Source organism: Takifugu rubripes, chromosome 12 (genome assembly GCF_901000725.2).
Source record: "Takifugu rubripes chromosome 12, fTakRub1.2, whole genome shotgun sequence".
Classification (NCBI taxonomy): Eukaryota; Metazoa; Chordata; class Actinopteri; order Tetraodontiformes; family Tetraodontidae; genus Takifugu; species Takifugu rubripes.
Window position 1 is genome coordinate 7,313,010 of NC_042296.1, and position 27,346 is coordinate 7,340,355.

The 27,346-nt window shown below is 47.7% G+C and overlaps 1 protein-coding gene across 7 annotated transcripts in view; it reads right to left on the minus strand.

Annotated features, from left to right (window-relative positions):
- thrb (thyroid hormone receptor beta) overlaps positions 1–27,346 on the minus strand; it is a 56,654-nt gene that overhangs the window by 12,594 nt on the left and 16,714 nt on the right. The window contains exons 1-4 of one of the 7 annotated variants that reach the window (XM_011609149.2): positions 25,723–26,338; positions 18,791–18,935; positions 2,516–2,588; positions 1,790–1,840 (exon numbers count right to left, since the gene is read on the minus strand). In XM_011609149.2, coding sequence (XP_011607451.1) covers positions 1,790–1,840; positions 2,516–2,522 — 58 coding nt within the window. In that variant the 5' untranslated portion in view covers positions 2,523–2,588; positions 18,791–18,935; positions 25,723–26,338. Of the gene's footprint in view, positions 1–1,789; positions 1,841–2,515; positions 2,589–4,633; positions 4,997–18,409; positions 18,435–18,790; positions 18,936–25,722; positions 26,339–27,346 lie in introns of those variants that run through there. The other 6 variants (XM_029844865.1, XM_029844866.1, XM_029844869.1 and 3 more) reach the window with 6 other exon arrangements.

The following is a 27,346-nucleotide window of genomic DNA, read 5'->3' on the forward strand; positions in this document are numbered from 1 at the left end:
CACCAGCGGTGGAAGTTTGAGAGGATTATCCTCCTCCGCGGAGCCGAGCACACCTCATCCATCTCTAATGCTGCTTCATTCAATCCTTTTGCTTGAAAATTTCTCCAGAAGGACGATCAAACGGTCACAGCAGCAGAGACGCTGATTAAACTAGTTGGAACACTGAGACGCTTTAAAACTCGTACTCCTCTTAAAACATCAGAATTAGCATCATTTCAGCGCGTCCACAGACAGCAAAGAACCCCAAAGTAGCCGAATATGAGCGTCAACAACATTAAAGAGTGGAGATTTATGCTTACGGGTGTCAATTCTTACTATTTTTAAAAAAGATTCCCACCAACTCTTTATTGGATGTTCTAAGTCTGCACACACGGAACTCTTTGTTCCGGCAAAAACACACCAAAAACAAGCGTCTCTCATGTTTTCGATGTGATTGAATCATAAATAAAAGAAGCAGCTTGTGGCTTTAATTAAAATAAAAAGATTAGTGGGAGCAGAAAAGGTCAGTCTACTCTCCGGTGAGGTGAAATTAAAGGTTCTGGCGAGTTCTATTAAAGGAAAAGAACCTCAGAACGTCAGAACGGAAGGACAAAGGCTGAATTAAGGGTCGTTCAGCCCAACGGCCGACTGACAGAAGGTGTTGATGTCATCGGGAATTCATCCCGTCACCTCCGATGACATCACCCATTAGATGTTCCCAAAAGTTAAGATGTTCCCTCTGTTCCGCCAAAATCTGTTAAAAAAAAACACGGCTTCTGTGACACACGGTTTATTCTAATTCGATTAAATATCTGGTTAATTCGAGCGTGACAGAATGTTTTTCCAGCCGACTTCTAATTAACATCATGAGATTGATTCAAAATAAGAGACGATATAACGAGTTTATTGGTGCGATGGCGCAGAGATCCAGAGGAAGCTTTAAAAAGCGCCACCGTCAAATAAAAAACATTCAGAACTTTATAGAAAACAGAAAAAAAGACAAACCGTTAAAGTTTTGTGTCTTTTTAGGTGTTTTTTTAGTCATTGTAACTTCAACGGCAGAAAAAGATAATTTAATAATCATGTTTGTAAATATGTTTTTATTTTGTGCATTTACAAATGTGTTTTTTTTGTTGTTTTTTTTACAACCTAGAGGTCATTTAATTAGCTCAGTCGCTTCACAAGATGATCAAGTGTAAATAAAACGGAAACATTTTGTGTGAAAGACGACATAGAAAAATAGTGAAAGAAGAAGAGAAGCGTTCATGCAGGAGCAGTTTGCTAGCCGCTAACTAGCAACGTTGGAGGGTCCCGAAACTTTCAGGTTTTAAATTCTGTGAATTTGTGGTTGTCGGACGGCTCAACACTAAATATGATCCAAATTATTTCTGCAAAAACAGAAAAAAGTTTAGGCAGAAATAAAAAACAAAACAAAAACGGGAGTATGATGGGATATCGCTCAGATCACATGTTCAAACCTGCTGTAAACATTTTTACACTTGTTTAACGTAATGACTATTCTTTTGTTTTACATTTAATGAAAAATGGCATGACAAAAAGTTAATTTTTCGAGAAACAAAATATTAAATATTCTGACAATTTGTTTCAATTACGACAAAAAAAGTTAAAGTTAATAAAGATCCCATCACGGCTTTGGCAGCTTAGTAATTCTTTGAGTTTAAAGACCAAAAGCAAACACGATTGAGCTATCAAAGCAGTTTCTGCAAGATCAAAGCTGAAGTGGCTCGAGTGTTGTGGGGAGAAGCTGAGAGACAGAGAAGCAGAGAGGGAACGTGAGGGTGGATATTACCATTCTGAATGGCCTCGTCTCTCCAGCGGGGGGAGCATTTTTCTGTCGGCTCTAAAATCAGACGGAGAGTCACTTTAATCAGGTGAACGAGGCCACGGCTGCCGCATCAACAACGCCACCAGCAGGTGAACCACCCCGTGGTTCAGCTGGAGTTTATCCGGCGTCCAGCAGCAGACACGCTCGCCGGCGTCCGCCGTCAATAACATATGTGCCGGGTCGGCCGGGTCACCCGCTAAACCCACACGTGTTCGTCTGTTCGGCCACCGGCGAGGAGGACGCCGTGAGAGGCTTTGGCTCAGAGATCACAGGAGATTTCACCTAAAAACATCTGAAACTAATGTTTCTGTGGGTGGGAGACCCATAGATGGGGAATAGAATCAACCTTTTGTTTTTGTTCGGATCAAATTCTCTGTCAAGAAATTTAGCAGGTCAGGAACTGATTAGTTAATTGATAATTCTGTTGATGAAAACTAGCAAAGCAGGACACTTTCAGGTGACTGAAAGCTGCTTTAATGTGTGGATTTATTAAAAACTCATTTCCCTTTCAATCCTTTGCTACATCCTTCCATTTTAATCAAACAGTAACTGTGTGAAGAAACATAGAATGAGAATATAGAATCATACTTTTAATTATGTTATGTGTTAATGGTGAAATTTGTGACTAACAAAGGGATGCTAAAATTTTCTTTATACTCAAAATATTAAAATATTAAAGGGAGATCTTACCTGACATACTGTTGGGATTCAAGGCCAAGACGTCATCCTCAGAGCCTCCTCAGACATCTGGGAACCTGCCAAACTGGACACAGAACCCAGGAAACGTCAGACAGAGATGCAGTTAATCAAAATAAAAACTGACAACATTTTTTAAAAAAGCAGATTCAAGTCATTTGGATTAGAGAAAAGAGAAAATGGTCAAACTCAGCAGAAGCCTGGAGGCATGATGGCTGCTTGTCTCGGGAAACAGCGACACCAAGCGACCAAAAGCGGAACAGCACCCATGCGGCGCCCTTTTTCCGACAGATACTATTGATTTTCTGAAATATGTTTTGCAAAATGAACGTCCAAACAATAGTTGTGCTCATCTGTCTGGGGTTCTTTAGAGCTAAAACTGCACGATGGCTCGTTTCAAACCACCTGGAGAATTCCTGCTGGAGCAAAACCAAAGTTGCATAAAAAACAGTCGGCGGCAGCTGTATTAACGTCGTCCATCCATCAAAGGTTCAGTGAACAAGCTCTCAGTTTCTCTCTCTCTCTCTCTCACTCACACACACACACACACGCACACACACACACACACACACACACTTTCCAAAAACAGCTCAGAAAAAAAGCATCTTTAACACTGTGGGAACATGTGACCCGCAGAGCTGCTGCCCACCCGGAGGAGGTTTTCACATCCAAACAGCTGGGGAAGCCCCCAAAATGGATTCCTCTACAAAACAAGATTCCAGGGCTCAAACGCCAGATGTCGGAATGAAAAAAAGCAATCCGATAGTGAAAATAAGAGGCTGCAGGTCAGAGCAGAAAATAAACTGAGACCCTTGCTTTTAATTTACACATTTTCCTCCAAAAATAGGTCATTTCACCATGAGGGGCGGTCCAGCTGTGGTACCTGTGGTACCTGGTCCAGCTGTGGTACCTGGTCCAGCTGTGGTACCTGTGGTACCTGTGGTACCTGGTCCAGCTGTGGTCCAGCTGTGGCACCTGGTCCAGCTGTGGTACCTGGTCCAGCTGTGGTACCTGTGGTACCTGGTCCAGCTGTGGTACCTGGTCCAGCTGTGGTACCTGGTCCAGCTGTGGTACCTGGTCCCGCTGTGGTTCTGCTCTATTCTAGAAGTGCGGCTAATCCATCAGATCTACGGCATAGATGGCTCGTCTAAGAGCTTTCTGCAGCGCTCGAGTACTAAAAACAGAGGCGACAATAATGGACTTTCGCCGCAGGCGTAAATTTCCCGTTAAGGCTGAGAGGAAGGCCGCGCCGGTCCGATCGTTACCATTCACCCAGCTTTGACCTTTTCTACTTTCCAGCACTAAATTTGCTTTTCTCTGTAAAATCGCAGCGAGGTCGGACTTCACGCGGCTGAAAGGTTTTATAACTGCAGAAAAACCTCCGAAATTCATGGCAATTCCTGAATGCAGGATCGTTCGTCTGCTACAGATGCAGAAAAACAGCTGCTTGTGATTCTTTTCTTTGATGTCTTTGATGCTCTGATCAATTAAGTGCCAAGGAACTCCAACTCCAGCTTGGAGATGCCAAAAGCCGTGTTGGAGGTGCATATTTCAACGTGAAAAAGGGTGAAAATCAGATGTTTGACCTGAGCAAACAGGAACGCTGCGACAGGAAGAACTCGTTAAAAGTGCACCGAAGGCTGCGTTTCTGCAAATTCAACATCTCAGAACGTGTGAAAACGAAAACTAAATATCATTGTTGAGGTTTTGCTTCTGTCATTCTTCTTTTCTCTGGAACTGGAGCCTTTTGGGGGGTTTGGTACCTTGCTCAAGGGTACCTCGGCGGTGCAGTAAAGGAGCTCAAGGGTCCCAGATCCAAGATTAGAATAAGATCCAAGCAATTTACGGCGTGAACATGCTGCTACATGCTAATATCAAAGTTAGCATGTTTAGTGTGTTTACATAAACGTTGACGCCTGCGTTGGTGCTCGGATGCGGCTCCACCACGTTTCTACAGTAGCCTTGAACAGTCACAATAGGAAACAATGGGCACGCTAAAAACAATGAGCATGTCAGCGTGCTGTCACTGTCACGCTAGCCATCATTAGCGCTTTCTGCTACCGACGTGAACACAAACGGCATCGTGGCCGGCTGTGGGTTCGGTGGCGTTACCTTGAAGGGGGGTCGTGGTTACTTTCGCCCCTTCAGGACCGGGCGAGGAGCGTTCGCAGCTGTTTACAGTCGTCGTGTTGACCGAACGGTCGACCCCGTCAATCGTGGGCGAGCACTTCCTTTTTACAGCAGTTTCTTCACCGCAGCAGCTACCACATCCTGTTCAGAGGAGCGAGCGCTGCTCCACAATATCAAGCAGAAGAGAAACCGACATTTGTGTTCCAACAAGCAAAAACACAACTATCTTCCTCTTTTATTCGCTTTTTCATTCTCGTAAAGCATAAACAAACAAACAAACAACCAGGATCCAGCCCTTTAAAGGCGTCATTACCGTGCACACAGAGCAGCGCGCCCTCATTAACAGGAACCGCACCACCAACCTCCAACCGACACCCCCACAGCGCTGCCTCCTGCTGGCAGAACCCGCAGCTAGCGCGTCGCTAAAGGAGCCATATGGGAATACTGAAGAAAACAACCGTTTCCAGAGGGGACTGATGCCCAAATGGACTCTTTCCCTCCTGGAATCAGCGGCCAGGTGAGTTTTGTTGGGTAGAAGTGGAGACACTCCCAACAACAGCTCCCCCTGTTGACTACCAGATGTAACTGCACACATGTTTCGCGCTCAAATTGATGCCGAAGGATGAAATCGTCCATCCGCCGGTGCTTCGAACTCTTCTTTCTAGCTCAGATGAAAAATAAAAGCTCAAACGTTTAACATTATTTGTTCAAGACTTGTTAAACACAGCAAAAAATAAAGGATCAAGCGCAAAGGTTAAGCTAGCCTTCCAAACCCAAATCCTGCCATTCCTGGAAATCTCGCAATCAGCTGGGACGTTTTGAAACCCTAGAAGATCGGCGTCCAGAGCAATCAGGTCCATCCTTCATCCGTGAAGACAAACAACGTCCCACATCCTGCAGAATAAACTCTCCTCTTCTGTCAGGACGCTTCGTTTAGCTACGGTTTAGTCGGGCTAATGGAATAATGCGTTATCAGATGACAAGTAAACCCAAAGACTGAAAGAGAGAGTTGGTTTTTCCGCTAAATAAACCCAACAAATAAAAACCTGAACCAACCAGCTGGAACAAAATTACAAACAAACCACAAACGCCATCGTGGCCTTTGTCGCCATATCGCCCCTGCTGGGAGGAGCCGGCGACCCCAACGGTGACCCCGGCGAGAAACATGGACACCTGCATCAGGGCCTTTGGATAAAGGGGGATCTTCATCCGTGGAGCTCGGGGGCCTGCAAGGTGATCCCAGCTCGTCCTCATGGCAACGGGGCTCGCAAATACAGACAGCAGATGGTGTTTTCATTAAAGAATTCAAGGCAGGCGTACAATCGCGAATGAAGATCGGCAGCATCGAATTACTCCTCCTGCCTGATTCTGATGGCGCTGCTGCGCCGGGAAGGTTCTTATCCGCCACCGGATCCGAAACCTGCAGCCACCATCACCAGCGAGCCTGATCAGAAAACTGTCTGAACACATTTGTGTGTGTGTGTGCGTGTGTGTGTGTGTGTTCCAATGGAGCCAAACACAGTTTGGGAATTCTGCTGCAGCTTAAAACTGAACTACATGAGTCTCACCAGATGTGGTGATGATGTCAGATTCCAGTCGAGGAGCCGTAGAGCTCCCTGAGAAAAAAAAACACACACACGCATACTTGTACTTATATTTTTGTGGGGACCTAATACATTGTGCCTCAACCAGCCTTGTGAGGACCAGCCAAGATGTCATCATTTTGCTTGAAGAACGTGTATTTTGGTCCACAGAACATAGCTTGTGCAACAATAAACGCACACACACACACAGTAGGTCTTGAATTAATTGCAAACATGTTACCATGGTATTAGAAGGCAATTTTGTTTTTTTCCCTACATTGTACATATCTAATCCATCATCTGTAGCCAGAAATTGAGGAAATTTGTCCGTGTGAGAATCGGCTCTGGTCACCAGTCCATCACAGGACACACACACACCTTCCACCAGTTTAAAGAAGGCAGAGAAATCCCAGCAGACACTGGGAGACCCTGAGGAATCTTGAAGGTTATTTGTAGAAGAAAAAAAACAATTAAAAAAGAAAAAATCCTTTCAGAGTTTTTCCAACCCAACCAGAGTTTCTCCACTTCTGAAAAACATTCCGTCGGTTCACAACATCCTCGCTGTGAAATCTGCGGGAGACTCCGCGACCCCGCAGGATTCAGCATGTGGTCCGACGCCACAAACACGCCGCCTGTTGCTCAAGATGTTTACGCCGACTTGGTCTTCCAGGCCGAAGAGGAGTCAACGGAAGCGTTGCTGGATGTCTGGGCGGAAAAACGGGAGTCAAGCGGTCGTAAAAAACTAGATCCTGTCAGTTTTAGCATTAGCAGTTAGCTCACCAAGGCCCGAATCACAGCACATAACAGCTTTGTTCGATGTTTTTGTTTAGATCTGGAATCACGAGAAATCAATGCAGAGATCTGATTAGCTGAAACGTGTGATGAGTTTCCGAGTCTGGACCGACGGTCGCGGTCAGGCGGGGGGGCAGATTCACCCGATTCTGGAGCCAATTAAAAGCCGTCGTTTACGATTGATGATTTAAGTTGCTTTCCAAGGAAACGTCACGGAAAGAACGTGTTTTTCATCGTAGACCTGTCAGTAGGGGGCGATATAAACAACGTACGTGCGTCAGTCATGTGGTTTCAGCGAAGCTGAGCTTTACTTTTACAACCAAACGGTTTCATTTTCAGCCCTTGTGAGGGCTGTGACGCCACACTGAAAATGGAGGAACCGCTGAGGCTGCAAGCGTTGAGTGTGTCGGAGCTTCAAAGTGGGAAACCACCTGACCTGAAGGAACACGGAGCAGCATTGCTCAGCATTTCCCCTCAAACGCGACACGGATCCTTTTCTCGCTAAATTCTGCGACTTCCAGAGGGCAGACGAGCGCCGCTCCTCCCAAACAGCCAAAGGTGAGAAGCTCAGAGAAAAGTGTGCGTCTGAGGGAGACAGACCGTCCGTTTCCATGGTGATTTGAGTTATATTTTAGGATGTGATGCACGTTTTTTTTCCCCCGGTATCATCTGCTGACAGACAGAAGTGGGATGAACGTTTGGTGGTGGTGTTGGGGGGGGGGGGGGGTTGCATCAGGGCGTCCACACGCCCTGATGCTGGACACACGCTCAGTGTTTCCGTGGTGACGAGCAGCAGCCCCCATTAAGGGTGGGAATTGGATAGACAATTTTGTCATTGAAAAAATAAAGCATGGAAGCTAATGGACAGGTCCAACGTCTCCATCGGAAGGCGGGGGGGGGGGGTGCACGCACACAGAAGGGTTCTGTTGCCACAGTTGCACATCAAACCACACACTGGACCTTTGTTGCATCAGCTGTTACAAGATGGCCGCCAGTTCGTGGGGGGGGGGGGGGGGGGGGGATTCCTGCCCAACAACGGAGAAAGTGAAAAGGAAGCACGCTGAAGCTGCAGCGCCGCCAGAAATCAGCAGGACGCCGGGGAGCTTCTCACGTCACAAGTTTGGTACAAGTGGAGCGAAAATGTGGCGCCGCCGGGCGGGACAAGCAGCTGCGAACATCTGGGGCTGAAGGACGTCCAGAAGCAGCGCTGGAGGTCCGGCGGCGTTGGAGAGGATGTTTTAGCTGTGAGAAAAGGTGCAAAAGCACCTGGGGGGGGGGGGGGGGGGGGGGGGGGGGGGGTGTTGGGGGGGGGGGGCAACAAAACAGGTCGTCGCCACAAATGTCAGTGAAATAATCTACTTTAACGCTTCTCTTTAAATAACTGGGGAGACGCAACGGGTGTGTTATCGCTACGCAAACGTCGGCGTTATCACAAAGTGCTTTACGTTCGACACTAAATCACAACATTAACGTTCCGATAAAGACGTTTACGACTCACAAATTTGGCAATCTGCCCCTCAACGTGGATTAACATATTATTAGTACTATTATTAGGGCAGAGGTGCTAGCTTGTGCTAAAGTAGGAGCACATGGAGAGGAGGGAATTTTCTAAATTTGGGTCTGAAATGTTAGCAGCTAGCCGGCTAGCATGGATCAGAAAATTGAATCTGCTACGTCTGCGTTTAGAGGAGTAGAGAAAGTCTTGATCAGAGGCCTTTTCTGATGGGAAAAATGTCCCGATTCACCAGTAGAATCACACACTCCTGCTGATTCCGCCCGTATTAGCGGCCTTGGGTCATATCAGGATAGCGCGCTGGCTCTCACTCTCCATCGCAGCAATAAATAATTTTTTTTTGAGATGTCAGGGCCAAGATTAGAAAAAAGGGAAAAGAAGGAAAGAAAGAAGAGGAAAAAGGAAAAGGCAGCTGCGGCGGGGGCTGGGGGGGGGGGGGCTTTTCAAATCGATGACAGTGGCAACAGAACAGCGTATGAAGCAGCGTCCGTCTGTCCCCGACACACACACGCACGCACGCACGCACGCACACACACACACACACACACACACACACACACACACACACACACACAGCAACATCAAAAAACGCGCACCCATTCTGAGCTGGCAGAGCTCCAGATCACTGTGGTGCATTCTGGGTAAGAGAGGACAACTCAGGACACACAGGGACTTTGAGGACACTGCGGTAAGCGGCTCACATAGAGAGGAAAAAGAGAGGGAAGATGGAGACGGACGGAGGAGGAGGAGAAGGGAAGAAGAGGGGAAGGATGGGAGGAGGATGGAGGAATTCAGAGCAGCTTCAGAGGAGTCGGCGTTTCAGCTCTTCTGATAATTGATATCGATACTTTACAAAATAAAAGCACCACCGTGAAAAACAACATGCAGAAATGTTAAATTATTGTTCACAAACAATAAATGTAATGTTTTTATTGATTAATGTTCTTTAATATGAAGGAACAAAATGTTTTAATATTAAATACTTATGTCTTACTTAAATAATAATAACATGAATTTAATATATTCATATTTAATATAACATAATTTTAGAGGATGAGAATGAAGGAGAATTATTAATTCTATTAGAATAATTGAATGGAGGTATTTATATTTTATAAATCCTGAGCGCAGCAATAATAATTCAGGTTTTTAGATATCATGAGCTAAATCATGCAGCTTCTGTGGGATGATCCCACTAAGGTGTTTTGGGACTAAATTAGGCCAAATCAATCCCATCTAGATTGATCCTTAAACCCTGATCTGACAATAGGAGCAGAGATAACGAGACAATAATGAAATAAGTGGATTTATTTCCGGCCTGCTCTCTCCTCGGCTAACCGCCGCCGCCGCAGTGGTGTATAATCCTGACCCCTGGGTCACCGTCTGTGTGCAGGCCGGCAGATTGAAGAGTGTCACAGCTGAGAACCATGGTGAAAAAAGGTGTTAGCATTCAGTCAGAAGCCATCAGCCGCCGTAGCTTCCTGCCAGATGCGACTGACTCCCACACATCTGTTTTAAGCCAGGGCCTCAAATTTACCTTTTATTAGTTATTTTTCAGTTTAAACCTCAAATAACTGTGTTTATCCAGTTTTCCCCAGGCTAGTTTTAAACATTTAAACACACAAACTGAAGCCAGTATGCTAACTAGCGACTGCTAGTCACGCAGCTACCTGGAGTTTTATTAGGGGATACATGTACTAGCCACATTTTAGTGATAGTCCTGTGTTTATTTAAAGTCATTAAGCTAGCATGTTAGGGTTCATGTCCCAGTATGATCACAACAGACCAACTTTTACTTTGTGTTTGTTTAAAAGTACATCCTGACTTTCCAGAGTGCTGGGTGTGAAAATACTTCTGTTGGCTATTGTTAGCGTTAGCTAACGGCTTTGAGGTTTCATTCCAAGTTGAGTCACTGTCGGTTTGGTTAATTAAAAACTAAAGAATACAATTGCTGCTGTTGAAATGTGGAAAATATCAGCAAGTAGGTGAATGAGAAATGTGAGCACTTGGCTAAATGTTAGCATTAACTGTTTCCACGGCGATGCCCCTGTGCCCCTTGCCAAACTGACAGAGGAGCTGATCAATTAGTTAATCGGAGAGATGACAAAATTGTTCATCCAGGAGATGATGGCGGATTCGGCGGAAATGTCCGTTATTGTCAGGATAGCGTTGCCGTGGCGACGCAATACAGGTTTTTGCCCCCTCTTCACTAAAGATCACACGAGAATCATCTATTTTCTGCAGGATGACTGTGTGAAAATACAAGAATTATTATTTTATCTAAATTGCTCCTGCTGTTTGAGCACACGTCATAAAAGGCAGCTAAGGCTGAAAGTAAATAATTGAATGCAAACATGTAAATATGCGTGATAACGGAGGGTAAACATCATTTTCAAATGTTTGAAGGTGTTTAATCCACCTTTAGATACATGCCCTCTGGAATGGCCCGAGGCTGCGTGTCTAAGTATTGGCTATTATATTCGCTCAGCCTCGCTTATCCTAATACAACCCAGTGGAGGCCACGCCCACAACACAATCCCACCATTTATGCTCCGTATAGAACCGCAGAGCAATCCCATAATTTACAGCCACACCCGGAGACGACAGGGCAGATTAAAGAACCGGCCGCCAATAAACAAGGTTAGCTACTTGCAGGGGTGAATTTCACTCTTTACAAGCCCCTTGGGGGCAGTAAATCTGTGAAACACCCCAGGCTCTGAGCACGAGTCCATCACAATGGGGCCTATTTAGCGCCGCTCCGCTCAGTGAAGGAAGATATTCCCTCTACTTGCAAACAAATGTGGGGCTCCTGCGTCTGGATGTTCCTCCCTTTTCCCATTTTTCCTGTTTTCCAAAGCAAACTCGAGGTTTTCCCAGACAGGCTGCCAGGGAGGCGGGTGCCAGAACCATAACCCAGCACCGCTTTCCTGGCTGGTTTACGCAGCAGCAATGAAATCAGAGACAGAAAGAAAGAAGAAAAAGCCAATTGTGAAGAAAACGTAACGGAGCAAGTGAAAAAAAAAAAAAACATCAAACAGGTCAGTCAGGGCCACCATGGGTTTACCCCAAAAAGCCCCTCTGTTTTGTCACCTTTGAGTCCCCCGGGGCAAAAACCTGGACAACAACCCCGGCAAGCTAGGAGCGCTGCCAGGTTTGAGGAGGGAAACGTGTTCTCAAAGCCGCTGTTACACAACGACATCAAGAGCACACAAAAAAAACAAACAGGAACCTCAAAGACCTCTGCACAGACGTACCACGCTGAAGAGGGGTGGGGGTGGGGGTGGGGGTGGGTGGGTGACCCTGAACGACACAGCTGGTCTAGAATGACGACGTTTCGAGTATTCTAGAGGTACCCTTTGTATCGTACCTCCAGGAGAATGTTGTCTGTCACCGGTCGGGTACAGGTGAACATCGTGTGTCAATCACACGATACATTCGTGGGTCGTCCGCAGGTAAACCTCATCAGTCATCGACATGTCAAACTGGCTGTTCATCTAACGGTGAATTGTGGTGAATTGTGAATTGCGTAATCTCTGAAACAGTCAACAATCTCGACCTCATGCTAATCACGCAGCAAATCAGACGTTTCTCTCCAATGATCGTCTAAAAACAGACAGTGCAGAATGTGCTTTACTGACCTTGGCACCGATGATCAACACACCTGTACAGTAACCCACAAACTGGCGCCTGGCCTGATTTAGTTACGCTAGCATTGGGTTTAAAGTCCCGTTCTTATCAGCAGTGATAAGAGCCGCTAACAGGAGCAACATAAATTCAACTCTGTGCCAAGGCCAGCTGGGGCAGGTGATATTCCTGTGTCACTTTTTAAAAGTCTTAACGGCGCAAATCTCTGGCAGGGGCCGAAACAATGGTTAAATCAGAGTACAGGTGACCCAAGCGGACACATCTCACTTAAGACCTGCTGGCGACATCAGCCAACATTAGCTTCAGCTAAAATTAGCTTGTCAGCTGAAAAACGACGACAGTTTGTATCAAACGTTCGTCATCATTATGACTGAAACACAAACAGATGCTAACAGGTGCTAACTGAACTAGCAGGACACCAGAGGAATCATATCAGGCGCGGGAATATGAAAATGAATTATTTCCTTTTCAGTGAAACCATCTACAGGTTTGCCGTTCAGCCTATTCTATGAATGACAGCATAAGGAGGTGTGAGTCCTCCAGACCTCCGTGAGCTGTTGCTAAAAGAGGAAGAGATGAAAGGCAAGAACCTACGTGGGAGCCAGATTTGAAAGCTTTGGCACAATCGACCGTTCATCTGGAAGCTCAAGGCAAGGGTGGAAGAGCAGAAGATGGAGATCAGGTACCTTCCTCTGACAACAGAGGAACCAGGAGCCACAAAACTGGACCAGTGACCTCCGAGTCTGGAACAGGAGTGAACGAACAGGAAGTGGAAGCTGTCGGGGAACATTCTGGTGGGTTTCATGTTCTAGATGTTAAAACCTCGTCAGTGCAACTTTCTCGTAGGAGACGAGCTGAAGGGGGGCAAACTCAGGCACAGAGTTCTAACCCGCGACCCTCCACCAGCGGGTCAGACTGCTCCACCCGGGTCTCCAAACAACGTTCTGCAAAAAAGACCAGGATCCTCTTCTTGTTGTTGTTGTTGTTGTTGTTGTTGCTCCGCTGTGGCTGCTCTCACTGCCTGTAGCTATTTTTACATCATTGCGGCCTGACTGAATATTAAGGGGAGGATATCCATGTCTCGCTGGCCGGCGGCCCAACAGCCCGGCTGGCGTCGTCGAGGTGGTTACGCTTAACAACGCAGTTGTCGCCGAGCGTACGACTGTCTCGCCCCCGACGTGGGGGAGGACAGCAAAACCCAGCGGGCGACCTGCTGCCTGGGCTGAACAGCCCTCAGGCCTCCCACTTCAGGCCTGGGCAACACGTGCACGCTTGCTTCCACTGCAGAGTCGTGGCCCCGGACATGTGAGAGTGCCCCTCCCCCCGGCTGACACCAATCCAGTGTTCAAGCAGAACACATATTTTGGCATCGCCCCGACTTTCTTCCCCCAAATACCGCGACTATATTCAGACTCTCTTTCTTGGTGCAGCTGTATTTTGACAAATCCTCCAAACTAAAGCAGGCAAATGTTCAGATAAACACGCACGGCGCCTTCATTTGATTGGCCCCCCTCCCCAAAAAAGGTGTTTCTGTAATTCAAGCAGTAAAATATAGAAATCCATCTGGTTTTTATGTGGAAAACACTTAAAGTGAGGATCAAGATGCAGCCGGCCGGCTAACGACTTGCTTCCTCCCGTCAGCCCGATTCATCCGTAATTCTGAGCGTTTAAGAGAACAAGGGTTCTTGTTTGGAGCTACAGAGAACCATATCTGCCCGCTTGAGGTTCCCTGGGGAACTGAGTTCAGATGAAAGGACTTTTATCAAAGCCTGCAGAGGTTGGCTGCTTTGAAGAACCTTTTCTAGGCACCAGACAGATTCAGGCACCACCGTAGCTCCAGTCTATACTGTAGCAAACATGTCAGGTTGACTAATGGTGCTTTTAATGGTCATTAAAAATGTATAGTAATGTCTGGAAGTGTACTGTCCTGAACTGGCCAGGAGCGAGAGCTTAAAGCATAACTTACACCTAGCTTGTGGCTAACATGAATGGAAATTTTAGTTAAAAGCTGCCTTGATTATGGGCGGGGCTACTGGAGCAGTCGATTACTTAAGCTAGCTAACAAGCTGACCATTAACGACTAACAGCGTTCCCCTCAGCGATGTCATTTACCACGACCACGGCGGTCCAGAGCCGTACCAGCTTGAGCCGTTTGAGCCGCAGCAGCCGTCGCCAAGGAGATGGACAGGTGCTACTTTTTAATAAGAGGGGCGGAGCCAATATTGGCGTGACGAAAGCTGCCTCCAAACCCGTGTCGGCCTCCATCTCACCCAATTCTGCAATTAAATAATAAGTGTCGGGTTTCAACCCATAGAGGGCGTCGCTCCCACATATTTAACGCCAAAGATGCCAAAAGTAAACATCGAAATGCCGAGTTGGAATCAATCAACAACACGACTTCGCACCCAAACGTGTTTTTAGCAGAAAAAACATGTTTTTAAAGGTGTAGTTTAGGGACAAACACTTAGGAAAGAAACAGACCAATTTTTGGGAAGAATCCATTTTGTGCCCCAGTAGCCATCAACATAGTCGGTCATGCGGTCTGTCCACGCGCCACAAGCTGCTGCTAAACCACCCATGGAGGACCTTTTTTTAGACTTCATTTTAAAGAACCACACACCATGTGGAGCGAATGGTATTTACTGGTCACATCTACAGCTTTTTCCATAAACTTTGGCCCCTGAATCTAACCCAGCCCCGAGGAGCTTCGGGCGGGCGTAAGACACCCAGAAACCAGCTGCAAAGACCTCCAATCCGGTTCCTCGCTAATGCTAATCATCATTGTTCAGGTATCCTGCTTCCCTTCCTGCTTCTTCCTCCCGACCTGCAGCTGCCAAATCAACTCCAATCTGACTTTTCCCACTAAAGAAATCCATTTTTGTGGAATGTGGGCCACGTCACATGACTGGATACAGAAGTGAAAAATAAGACACACATGGGTTTTATTTAAAAAAGAATGTTTGGGGCCGATCCTGAAGTGCGGAGCCGAGTCCTTGATTCAAGGTTTGGATTCAAATTTAGGTTGAGGTCAGAGTTACAGGAAGAGAATACATGTGGTCATAACGTGTCCTCGGGAGAACAGAGCGAGTGTGTGTGTGTGTGTGTGTGTAAAGTAGGGCGGTGAGTTCAGCTGAAGCCTCATGCACAGCTGTGAGCCCAGAAAAAGGCCCTTTTGTGTTGCTACGCCCACGAGTCCTGAAGGGACACAAAACCAGAGCGTAAGAAAGTTCCTGGAGCAGTTTGGACTAAAGGATGTTGGGCCAGCAGCACAAATGGACAACCGTCCCCGCCTGACTCTTTTTGGCGTGCTGCGTTCGTGTTGAATCAGACAGTCGTCCGTCTCCCGGAACCCGAATGCAGCAGGAGCAGGTTTGTTGGCTGGAGGGGAGCGGCTCTTCTCTTCATGCTAACCAGCTGTTGGAGGCAGCATTTGCCCATTTGCATTCTGCAAACTTTAATTTCTTCTTTAATAGCCTGGAGTAAACGGCAGCATATTTCCATCCTTTTGAGGTGGAAATATGTGTTGGTTCGTTTAAAAAAGTGAAACTTTGGAGGAGGAGCGGCTGCCAGCCGTTTTATCTTCTGCCTCTCTTTCTATTTTCGTCCTGTTCTGTTTCCTTTAGAACTTTTGGGTGATTCTAGGCTCCTGTATGTGAGTGGAAGAGCTCCTCAGTCCTTCAGGAATGTGACGCCCTGCCAAGATTCTTGAGAGATGTTAGCTAACGGCAGAGAAACGACGGTTACGCAGCTGCAGAACCTCTCCTGCAGGTTCTGAACCCCCCCCCTCCACACCAACACACACCAACACACACACTTGAGCTCATCTGCCCACCTGGAATGACTCATAATTCCAGACTCGACGAAACCGAATAACACACTGAGTGTGATTAGCCCCGCCCCCAAACAAACCCGCGAACAATAAATGACAATAAACCCGAGATTCTTCGAAAGTTTAGCTGCAGTTGTTACGTAACTGACGCAGCTTCCCGAAAATTCCGAAGTCGTCAACCGAGAGCTGACGAGACAGCTGAAGCCAGGACGAACCAGCGGGACTCCCGTGACCATTTTTATAGATGTGGAGGAGTTTTACAGCAATAAAAAGATGAATAAAGGGAGAAAGCGGCGACGGGAGGCAGCAGCTCCACCTCCAGGCTGAGACGAGCTGTGATGCAGACCTGGGCTCACGGCTGCTGCATCAAAGAGCGTGCAGATGGCCACCCGCTGAGCCCGGAAAAACGGGAATAAACACCAGAAATCTGCACAAAAGCATAAACTGGGTTGAGCCAAATCCCGGATCACACGGCTGATAAGGGGGCTCGTTGCCATGGCGCCAGTTACGGGCTGTGAGCGACTATGTCAGGCGATTTTGACGGTTTTCTTCTTCTGGCAGAGATCAAAAACATTTTCAGCCATCAAAGGAGAATCAAAGCACAGCTCATCAGGGGAACAAAGAGGGAAAGCTCAACACAGATGTGTGTGTGTGTGTGTGTGTGTGTTGGGGGTGGGGGGGGCAGGAAACTCTCCATCTGCAACAGGAAGGAAATGACAGAGGAGTCGGTGAAACAGACCCAGTCGGCTATTTTGGTGCAGAGCGCCGAGTGAGTCAGCAGAGCAGCGCCGAGCGCAGGAGGGAGGACGGACGGCAGATGTGCGGCGTGAAGGAGAGCGAGGAGAAAAGTGCAGAGTGGAATTATCCTCAGAGTTCAGAGGCCCTTTCAGCCACCGGGGTGACGTAACCGCGCGCGTTCGGTTGGCAGCGGGACAGCCGAGGCCACTCAGCGCCACAGAAGAAGCCTTACGTAACCGAGACGGAGCCACCGACTCCGGCGGCGCGTCATGGCCGAAACACGGAGGCCAGAGCGGATCCCGTCTTGACGGTGGGATGAGAGCCAGGAATAACGGAAACCAGGAAGTGAGCAGAGATAAATGACACGGAGTAGAAGGCCCAAAAAAAAGCCGCTTCATTTCACAGTTGTTCCACGTTTTTCTGGAGCGGAACGTTCCACAGTGATGTCATCACCCCTTCGGCGTGGTCAGGCGTCGGACATCAGGTGATGTCCAGCCAGCGACCACGTAACCAGACGCCTCTCGTGGGAACCGAGTGTTCCGAGGCGATTCCGAAGCTTTAGTCAAACTCCCTCACATCTCGTGTCACCTCATGTCTCTCCGAGCGCCGTCGCCCTCTCACCAGTCGGCCGTGGAACGAGCCAAGTTCTACCGCCAGACCCGTGATCAGCAGACACCAAACCGCTGAGCGGTCAGAAAGTCCAGAGTCTAAACTGGGCTGGTTTATCACCTCTCCTCTGCTGTCCTGGAGGTGTTGGTATTCCTCTAAGATAATCACATGACTCCCAGCCCGGCTCGCCCCGTCGCTCGGGCTGCACAGCGGAGCGGCACCACCGGGGGCGGAGGGGTGCAGATGAAGGCTTTTACACTTTCCCCATGAATAATTCAGCCTCTTTTCCAGCCTGAGAGCAGTTTGCAGCCCTCCTCTCAGCAGGAACACCATCAGCTATGCGCCGACTTCCAGGAGGCTCCGAAGTTCCTCGTTCCCAACAGGAATCCACATGTGATCAGAGCAGGAACGTGCACGGCCGCACGCACGGCGTCCTGAGGGACACCGAGTAATCCAGTTCCCCGGAATGGCGCACCGAACTGAATCTTTAATTGAGGAAAATCTCTGGAAAAACTTAAAAACCGGAGCCATACGGGCTTTTACAGAACTTATTAATCCTTTATGACATGAAAACAGCTTTCAGAAATCCTCCAAGATGTGTTCTGCAAAGGTTTCCAAGCAAGTGTTATCACCCAGAATTAACCGCTTTATTTTACTACTCTGGAATTCAGACACAATTCACGGAGTACAATCCAGGTTATGGCTGAAGGTTTCCAGACTGTGGGAATCCGAGTAGACGCAGAAAGAAACCTGCAAACTCCAGAGAGTCGGAAGAGAACCCACAACCTTCAGGAAATGTGCTAGAACGACTGCGGCACCACAAAGAACATCAGGTTCTGTCTATACACACCTGGAGAAACCTCAATCACCCTTCATAAAAACCCAGAGTCTGACCTCCTGTTAACAGGCAGAAACCCTGAGCAGGACCAGCCCGATATTCTGCAACAACTGGCCAGAGGAACACGCAACAGCACTTCCAACCGTAACCGAGCGCACCGAAATCCTCGTGCAGGGCAACTGAAAAGGTGCAACAGGAGATCAGGACTCACCTGCACGGGTGTCGGGCGATCCAGTAATTGTCACGATCCACATGGAAAAGAGCAAAAAAAGAATCCACATTAGATGATCCGACAGTCCTGTTCATCCATCATTTAACAACATTCCAACACTAATCTGGATCCCAGACTCTGAGACCAGGCAGAGAATCCTCAGTCAACACGTTACAACTGTTCGGTATCATATACAGTCCGATCATACTGAGCCCGGCTCCCTCTGAAGAGGATTAGGCTACAAAAGCAAGATTAGCGATAGCTAGGCTACTTAATGTGTAACGCCACTGGCTTAGCAGTGTCCGCTTAGAAAGTCGCACCAGGAACCCTGATGAGGCACTTTCGCCACTTTGCCGCCTCATCTGCTAATATTCCGCCGACCTCTTAGGACGAGCTGCAGCACGGCGGCGCCAACAGCGGGTCTCCACGATCCTCTCGGGGAACTGGAAGCCTGGATCTAGACGAGGCCCCTTTGATGCAGCTCTTCCCAAACACACGTCAGAAGGAAACAACCAGAGTCCCGACCCTAAAGGTGACAACAGCAAGGTCAAAGGTCACCTGATCCACGATTCAGATCCATGAGAACCGCATTTCTTTTCCCGGCCCGTTCAGCTACGAGCCCAGTGAATCAAACGCTGTAAAAGAGTCTTTGTTACCGTGACTACGCTGACTGATGCTTTTGGATCTCAGAGGTCGATAGCTGAGGGAACGGCAACATTCACGCTCTAATCAAATGAAAAAATATAAAAGGTCGACTTGCAAGACCAACGCCAGCACCCTGCCTGCCTTTTATATTGGAAAAAACATTTTCCGGGAATGCTTTATTCCTTTGTGTGTGTGTGTGTGTGTGTGTGTGTGTGTGTGTGTGTGTGTGTGTGTGTGTGTGTGTGTGTGTGTGTGTGTTCTTGGGTCTCTCGTCGCTGAACTTTAAATTTGTAAGCCGCGGCAGCACCAACCTCTGTGATGGCCAACTGTGTTTTCCAAACCGCAGGGGTCCGTCTTCGGGAAAAGTCAGTGAACTTTGTCTTTTTTTTCTTTTTCTTTGCAGCTAGAACACCACACACACACACACACACACACACACACACACACACACACACACACACACACACACACACACACACACACACACACACACACACACACACACACACACAGCGTTCCATTCTTCTTATCAATCTTTGGCGGCGGAGCTGCTTCTCGGCGCGCCGCTGCCATGCATTAAATATGGTCGGCATAAATAAAAGAATAAATCCCAGTCGTCCCCCTCTCCGCTCCGACTGCGTCGCTAGAAAACAGGAGCCTCTTCGCGACCCAGAGCTGCCGCTGAGCTCTTTGGGTGCTGCAGGAGCTCCTGAGCCTGCTGGGTTCACCTGACATATCTGTTGCTGGACCAGCACCAGTTTTACTTTTAGCTCTGAAGGCAGCAGCTGAGATTTACATGAACCCACACAGACACAAAGTCCACCAGAGAAACCGGAACCCTCCTACATGCGAGAGCACACGGCTGACCTACGTCAAAGACAAGACGGAGATGCTTTGATCCTCTTCATTCAGGATCATTCACGACACCAAGAAACCAGAACAAAACCCCTAAACCACCAACATTTCTCTCTCAATCAGAAAAGACTGAGACTGGGAACTTTGGTTTTTCAGAGTCAGAGAGCAAAAGAGGTAAAATCTGCTTTTGTTTACATCTGAGTCATTTCCTCCAAATCAGGCTGAATCATCTGATTACTCAGCTACCCGAGTGCCTTCTGTGAAAATGCAGCTCCAGCGACACAAACCTGCTTGAAAAGCACGTTTACTGACGCACAGCCGGAGCTTGAAAGCCACCGTCAGGGTTTAAATGGCTGAAATACAGTGACTTCCTCTGAGGAAACATCTATATTCTATAATTACTCTGTATTCACATGGGTTTATGTGCTGTGCAGGAAGACACACACACACACACACACACACACACACACACACAGAAAAAAGAAGTGACATAGGAAGAGAAAGTAGCAAAGAGGCGGAGTAACCACGGATTATCTCGTCTTCTGTCAATAATGATAAAAAAAGAAATGTGAAAAGGAGGGAAGAGAAGATGACTTCTTCTCTGTCCGTCCGTCTGCAGCGGGGATGTGAAAATAAGAGAAGGAAAAGCAGATGAAGCTTCTTCTGTTGTCTGATGGTCTGAGGGCCGAACGTCAGCAGGAGTAGCTGTAAACCAGTAGGAGTGTGGACACACTAGTTCTACCAGTACCTGCTGGTATTAAGAGATTCTGCAGGAAGCTGCTACAGCAAACGTCGCATGAAGGCATGAAGGCGATCGTGGCTCAAAATAGCTACGTCAACCTAAAGTTCATTTATAACAAAAATGATATTTGGCATCACCAAAAGTGTAAAACAACAAATGCTGCTAACGCTCATGTAAACGGGTCAAAATCGGAAAGGGGCAACATTATTTACCTCATTTTAAAACTGCCTTATGTCCGACTTATCTGCATTTTTAGGATGTGCACGTATTTCACAAAAGAAAGATCTCTGTAATTAATTTGCTAAAACTTTTTAGTTGCCACCTCTGATCACATTACACAAGTTAGGAGCATCCAAAACAAGTCTGTAACAGTTTAATGAATTGTTTCTGTTGTTAATCAAGTCTTTAAGAAACCTGATTATTTAGGCAAATCCTTCTTTTAGCAAACACATCTGGCCTGCACCTCCCACGCTGCAGAGCATGCTGGGAAAGCTGTGCTTCACTCTCACTGGAAACACAAGGTGGTTCTTTACGCGGGTGATTATAAGTTTATTACTCCGTCATAAGGCGGAATGCTAATTGCTGCCAACTTTTTTTTCAGGTGTACCCAGCAGACAGGGTCCAGCATGCAGGAGGGAAGAAAAAGGAGAACCTTCTCCCGACCGCTGCCAGACAAATTAAAGATGTTTCCATCAAAACACAACTCATCCTGATGTGCGTTGGCAGGATCTTGGTTAGCAGGCTGCTAATTCTTTAGCGCGGACTGTTCCCCCAGCTGCTCCTCTCCCCCATCAGGAGACCCAAACGGTCCCAAGATCACACAGGTCACAGCTGATGCTTGTTAAAACGGGCGCAAGTATGATTCCGGCCACTCAGAGCAAACTTGGCGGTCTTTCCACATAGAATAAGATCAATATTTGTGCGGCAACTGATGAGGTTTGACAGGTACGGACAAGCAGAAGACGGCTAAAATCGAAGTAGCTGGATTTGACAGGATTGTTAGTGCTGCCATGATTATTACATGCTGGTTGCGTTATTATGATGTTATTATAATACATGTGTTAAATGCTCAAGAGTGTGGGATTGTAGAATTTCATCCCGCATCGCGTAACTTAGATTTCGGCCGGTAAGGAACTGCTAGCGTCACGTTGCCTCTTAAACATCGAGGTCAAATTTGGCTTGTTGACGCGTTCGTGAAGAACGAAGACCAATTTAGGCGATCCAGTGCTGCCTTAGCATCGCGTCGCCGCGACCCGCCTGTCCTGTAAACCTTCAAATTAAAGGTGTACTTTACAGACCATGTTCCCGAAGCCGCCAGTGACCTCTACCGAGACTCCGGTAAAAGGATTAGACCGGCTCCAGGTAGAGGGTCTCAAGAGAGAGCGCTTCCAGAGCGGTTCTTCAGAAAAGGAAATCAGCACTGTCACTGACGTCACAAATTAAGATGGACGCCGCGCCAGCAAGTCCTCGACTGCCTGAGGTTCCAGGCCAAATCCCGCTGCTTTGGTTCCAGTAGCCAGATCTCATCTGACGAGTTTCCTGGTCCGCTGTGTTTGTTTCCCCTAAATCTGCTTTGGGTTTTAGATTTTCCAGGTTCGGTCGAGACTTATTTTAATAATCTGGTCAGATTTGGAGAAGTCTCTTTAGCATCGAGCGCTTTGATTCTTCAATGAAAACCGAGGCTTTGATCATTTACACGCTTTTTCACTCAAGTAGGTCCTGATTACACAAACACAAGCAGATACGAAAATAATTAAGCCGTTGCACGCGGAGCAGGAATGTTTTCTCCTGCCAGGTGATTTCATAATCGCTGGATTTATGGCTGCTGCACCAGGCAGAGGAGGAAGATGAGGAGGAGGAGTAGCTGGGCTCCCGTCTGCCCCTTCTATCTGCCACAAGCCTGTCTTGCCAGATCCTTCTATCTGCCACAAGCCTGTCTTGCCAGATCCTGTTAGCAGAACCCTGAAATCCCATTGATTTCGATTATTAAAGCCATCAAAGCTTTAATAACTATAAACGCGTTCTTTGTTTTGTTGGGATTTCATAGGAACAACTGCTGTCATGTGGGAACAAAAATCTTTGCCATCTGATAAACACGACGTCTCGCCAAATTTAATAGAGAGACGAGAAGCGGCTTCTGCCAATGTCGCTAATGCAATTCCCGCCGTTAGCAGATCAAAGCATTTTCTGATATCTGAACACATCCGGGCAGCATTTTTAGCGACGAGGCATCAAAGAGAATAAACTCTAGACTTCTCTGTCTCACCATCCCTGTCCACACTGCTCAGTAGCTTATAGAACTTTTAGTCGCAGAGCAAATCTGGCCACAATTATGGCACCAAAGTTTAAAGTGGAGACCGGTTTCCTCCATTCCAGCCCTGTGGCTCAAGGTCAGACCAGAACAACAGCCATGCCAGAACCATCGCCAGGGCAACCGCTTCACCACCTGAGCCTTCGCTTTGCATCCAACAGTTCTAACTGAAGGGGCTAGCGGGCAGATTTAGCATAGTGCTGCTTCCACCAGATATCATCCGGATTTCACAGTTTTCCCGAAATACTTCCCGGAGGTGGAATTCCAGCTGGACGTCTCTGAAGCCCGAACTTTAACATCCAGCACGTCGCCTTTTCTCGGTCAACCAAAATAGCTGAATGTCCTCGTAAACACCAGCCCAACACGGAGACCTTTTCTCAGTACCGGCTTACTTATCTCAGTCGTGTGACGACTTCCTGAGGATCGTATGTCGGAATCATCTGCCGGGCTAATTCCATTTAATGTCCAGTACAATAATATCTTTTCCTCCGCGTGTATCCGAGCCTCTGGGCTGTAACACGAGCTGATTTTCCACCAGACTGGAGGTGCATCTGCGACACCACCAAGTGCTGCCTGGAGGGCCCAAGAAGACCCACCATGCTGGCAGAAACAGGGCGAAACAACTACGAAGAAGCTTCTTTTAGCACAAAATGAGCTAAAAGAGTGAGTTTTTGGTGCAGAATGAACTCCTTTTGCTGCGTCTCCTCATTCCCAGGGGAGGAGCGTCAGGCCTGGAAACCAGTTTATCACGGTGGTCCAACACCAGCATCACAGTCACAAGACGCTCGGAGGCCTCGATGAGACTTGATGCAGTTTACGAGATTATTAAACCCAGAAAAACATGGACGCTAACCGAAATATATAAAGCTCTTCAGTGTGGATTCATCTCACGACTGTCAGTTCGGCACAGTTTAGAATTTCTAAAATTTGGGGGTTTTAAAATCAGGGTTTCTGACCTGGGGTCAAAGGTCATCTTCCAGGTCAGTGTCTTACATCAGAAAGGTGAAGAAACTCTTCTTTAAATATGTGATTAAACGACTAGTTCAAGGTGTAATGGATTGGACTTCGGGGGGTGTCAAAGGTCAACGTCAGCAAGGGAGATGGAAATCTAACATTCAATATTCAGTAGCCAATATCTGTGTCTTTTTTAAAGCCAATACATGCCAGCACAAACCAACATCACAGCGATAAAATCTGCAGGAATGTCTTCATTTTATCTTGGTTTAATCTAATTAGAGAATTTTACTGTAGTGTGGCTAATATGCCCCGGGTCTCTCTTATTTTTAGGACTCAAATGGAGGCCTTCATCAGTACCAAACACAAGCCTCGTGTATACGCTCATGTGCCAATGAGAAGGGGGGGGGGGGGGGGGGTCCCCAGCTTTCAAACTGTGCCAACAACTACTGATCACATGCACATCAAGAGACATTATAACACCAACACAATTCAGCCCTGCTAGCGTTAGCTTAGCTTGTCCACGGGCTCCCACTGCTGACGCGCGACCTGAAATACCCCTGGGATCGCTGCTGCCTTCATGGACTCCTTGGAAATTCCTCAACTGCATGATGCAATAAGAGTCAACAAATGCGCCTAAGGGAATATTTGAAATACTACCCTTTGGGAGGGGAAATTCAGACATGGACGGAGGAATGCGGCGAGATATTAACAAGCATTTGAGCTGAAGGCAAATTAAAATACATGTTGAACTGTATGTTGACAGGACAGATCTTTAAATAATGTAAAATGTTGAGAGTAAAAATGTTTCCCCGGTTTAGCATCATTTAAATACGTTCCACATTCTGAGATATTGTAAAAATGTAAATAAATAAATCCATAAAAAACACCCGCAGTGTGACGTTGCTGTGTTGTAACGTGGTTCGTGGTTTCTGACGGCCCTGAACGCATCCTTCCATTCTGTCACCTGTCGTGCAGGTGAGCCGGGCAACTTTGACTTTCTGCTCAGAAGTGAAGGACTGTTCAGCAACAGCTGCTCAAAGTTTAGAAATCACGACAAAGTGAACACGCGGAGTCCTTAAAACGAGCTGTTGATGGAGCGGGTCAGAGCCGTTGAGCCTGGACCAAATCAGAGCAACGCCAATAATCCGCATAAAACGCATTTCTGAACCGGATTCCAGGCCGCAGGAGCGTCTGGGTCCAGATCAGTTACCACAAGCTGCTAAGATGCCCCAGGCAACTGGAGAAAGGCGGACTGGAGCCCAGTACTGACAGAACCTACCGTCAAACACTCGCCGCTTTAAGACTGAAAACAATATATATCAAATAAAACTGCAAAGAATAAAAATCTCGGCCCGAGTCCCGGTGTCTGGGGGCAGACTTTAATTCGGCTCGGCTCAAGTGTGTCACAGATTTAATCCAAACGTGACTTTTAATTAAATTCCTGATATTTTAAAAGACACGTTGGGCCCGAGGCGGCGGCGGATTAAACTATTTAAAAGTTTCGATTTTTGCAGCAGTCGAACAGGAATAAATGTCCCACAGAGGCCGGGCAGATTCCGGAAAGATCCGAGTCCGCTTCGGCCCGGAGCCCAGCGTCCGCCGGTCCGAGCAGCAACCGCCCGGAGCGCAAACGCAGACTGGAGAACGTGAACAAGAGAACCGCGTCCACACGGCGCCGTGGAACCGTGGAACATGAGCTCGGGAGCGGACCTCCACCCGGGCGCTCCGCTGTCAAACACGCAGTTTTCTGGGAGGCTGTCAGAGCTCAGGCTGCTGTCAGAACGCCACAAAAATGGCTCTTACCGCATCAGCCGGGCGGAGCAGGAGTCCTCCGGTCACTGGGGGCCCCGGTGCCCGCGCATTCCTCCTATGCAGGGTCGAGCTCCGTTCGGCCGGACTGAAGCGGGGGGGACACGCCGCCAGGACCTAACCTGGAATAACCCGCGTCGGTGCAAATCAGGCGACAGCTCGCAGCCGTGTGTGCGTGAAAAGCGTGCGTGCGTGCGTGTATACGTAGAAGCTTGTCCGTGGGCTAGCAGTGCGCGCAGTTCTGACAGTCCGGACCCGAAAACTTCAACATGGAGTCGCCGACAGTGACAGTTGCGGAGGTTCGTCCGGGGTCTGGCCGGGAGCCGATCCGCAGACAGGAACCGACCGACATAAGCCTCGCCCTGCACGAACTTTTTTCCTTCCTCTTCGATGTTGGTTGGCTGTCAGGACTGTTGGGCTGCTGCAGCCAACAGGAAACGGCGCTGCAGCTGCAGCAGCTGCTGTTGGTTTGTCTTAAATATCATCGGATCATCAGAAAGTGAAAATATTGATCTTCACCACAAATTTAAATGTCTACAAAGTCACTTCGTGTGTAAGAAACATCACCCCCGCAATAGAAAGCTTTGTGTGGGTGTGCAGAAGTGCGGGGAGATGTGCTGCAGATGTGCTGATGAGGGTGATTCGCCAGGTTAAAGGTGTGCTCTCAGGGTTAGGCCCCGCCCCCACCCCGTCAGGTAAAGGTCTTATATCGGTACCATCTCCGACTGCATCTCTTCACTCCGGACTTGATCAGGCGGAGAACCCAGAAGAACTCGGATCCAGTTGAGCCGTTTTATTTTGGCGGTCCTGTCCACGTGCTTGATTTGGGAGCAACGAGAGGCGTCACGATGCGTTCAGGGACATTGAACTGACGGGATTTTGAAAGAAAAGCACACAAATCACTTTCGCGTCTAACTAGAATAAAGCAATAAATGTCTTTATTGTCGCATCAAGGAAGAATTCCTTCAGGCTTCAGGTCCCTTAACATCATTCCACCTTGTTTGCTTTAACCCGCCGACCTCTGACCTCTGTTTGCGTTGATTTTGCTGCATCGGCTTGTGTCCTTTTTAGCAGGGACAGGTGGACAATTTAAATGGACAAACTTGATTTTCCACCATGTAGTCCTGGTAGTTAGCAGCCACGCGTTAGCTTCCAGGTCAATTATTAGCAACAGGTTCCAAAGTCTGTTTTCAGCTGCCCGTTGGAGGCCCCCTTACTCACCTTATCTCACCTCCACTGTCTGTTTGGAAGGTCTCCAAGTGTGTGAAACGGCGCTGGGACATGAGCACAGAGCCGGATTTCAGCCGGTTTAAAAAGATAATGCAGCCGTCAGTTCAAATTTTTGTTCAAAAACTCGGATTATGTGAATCACGAGCGGCGTTTCGTCACCGTTAGTTTAAATCCACGGGGTGATTTATCAAAGTGTATCATGTAAGAGTGGAGCCCGTCTACATTAGACACCCTTCAGAAGATCCCCGTGTGGAGAAAAGTTAGTGAAGGACACAATAACCTGCTGGAACCATCCGGACTCCAAGTTGGGATACGGACGGAGGAGGTGAAGATAAAAATGTCAATGGCATCACTGTTGTCGTACCTCGAGAAAGGAGGTGCCGCTCCA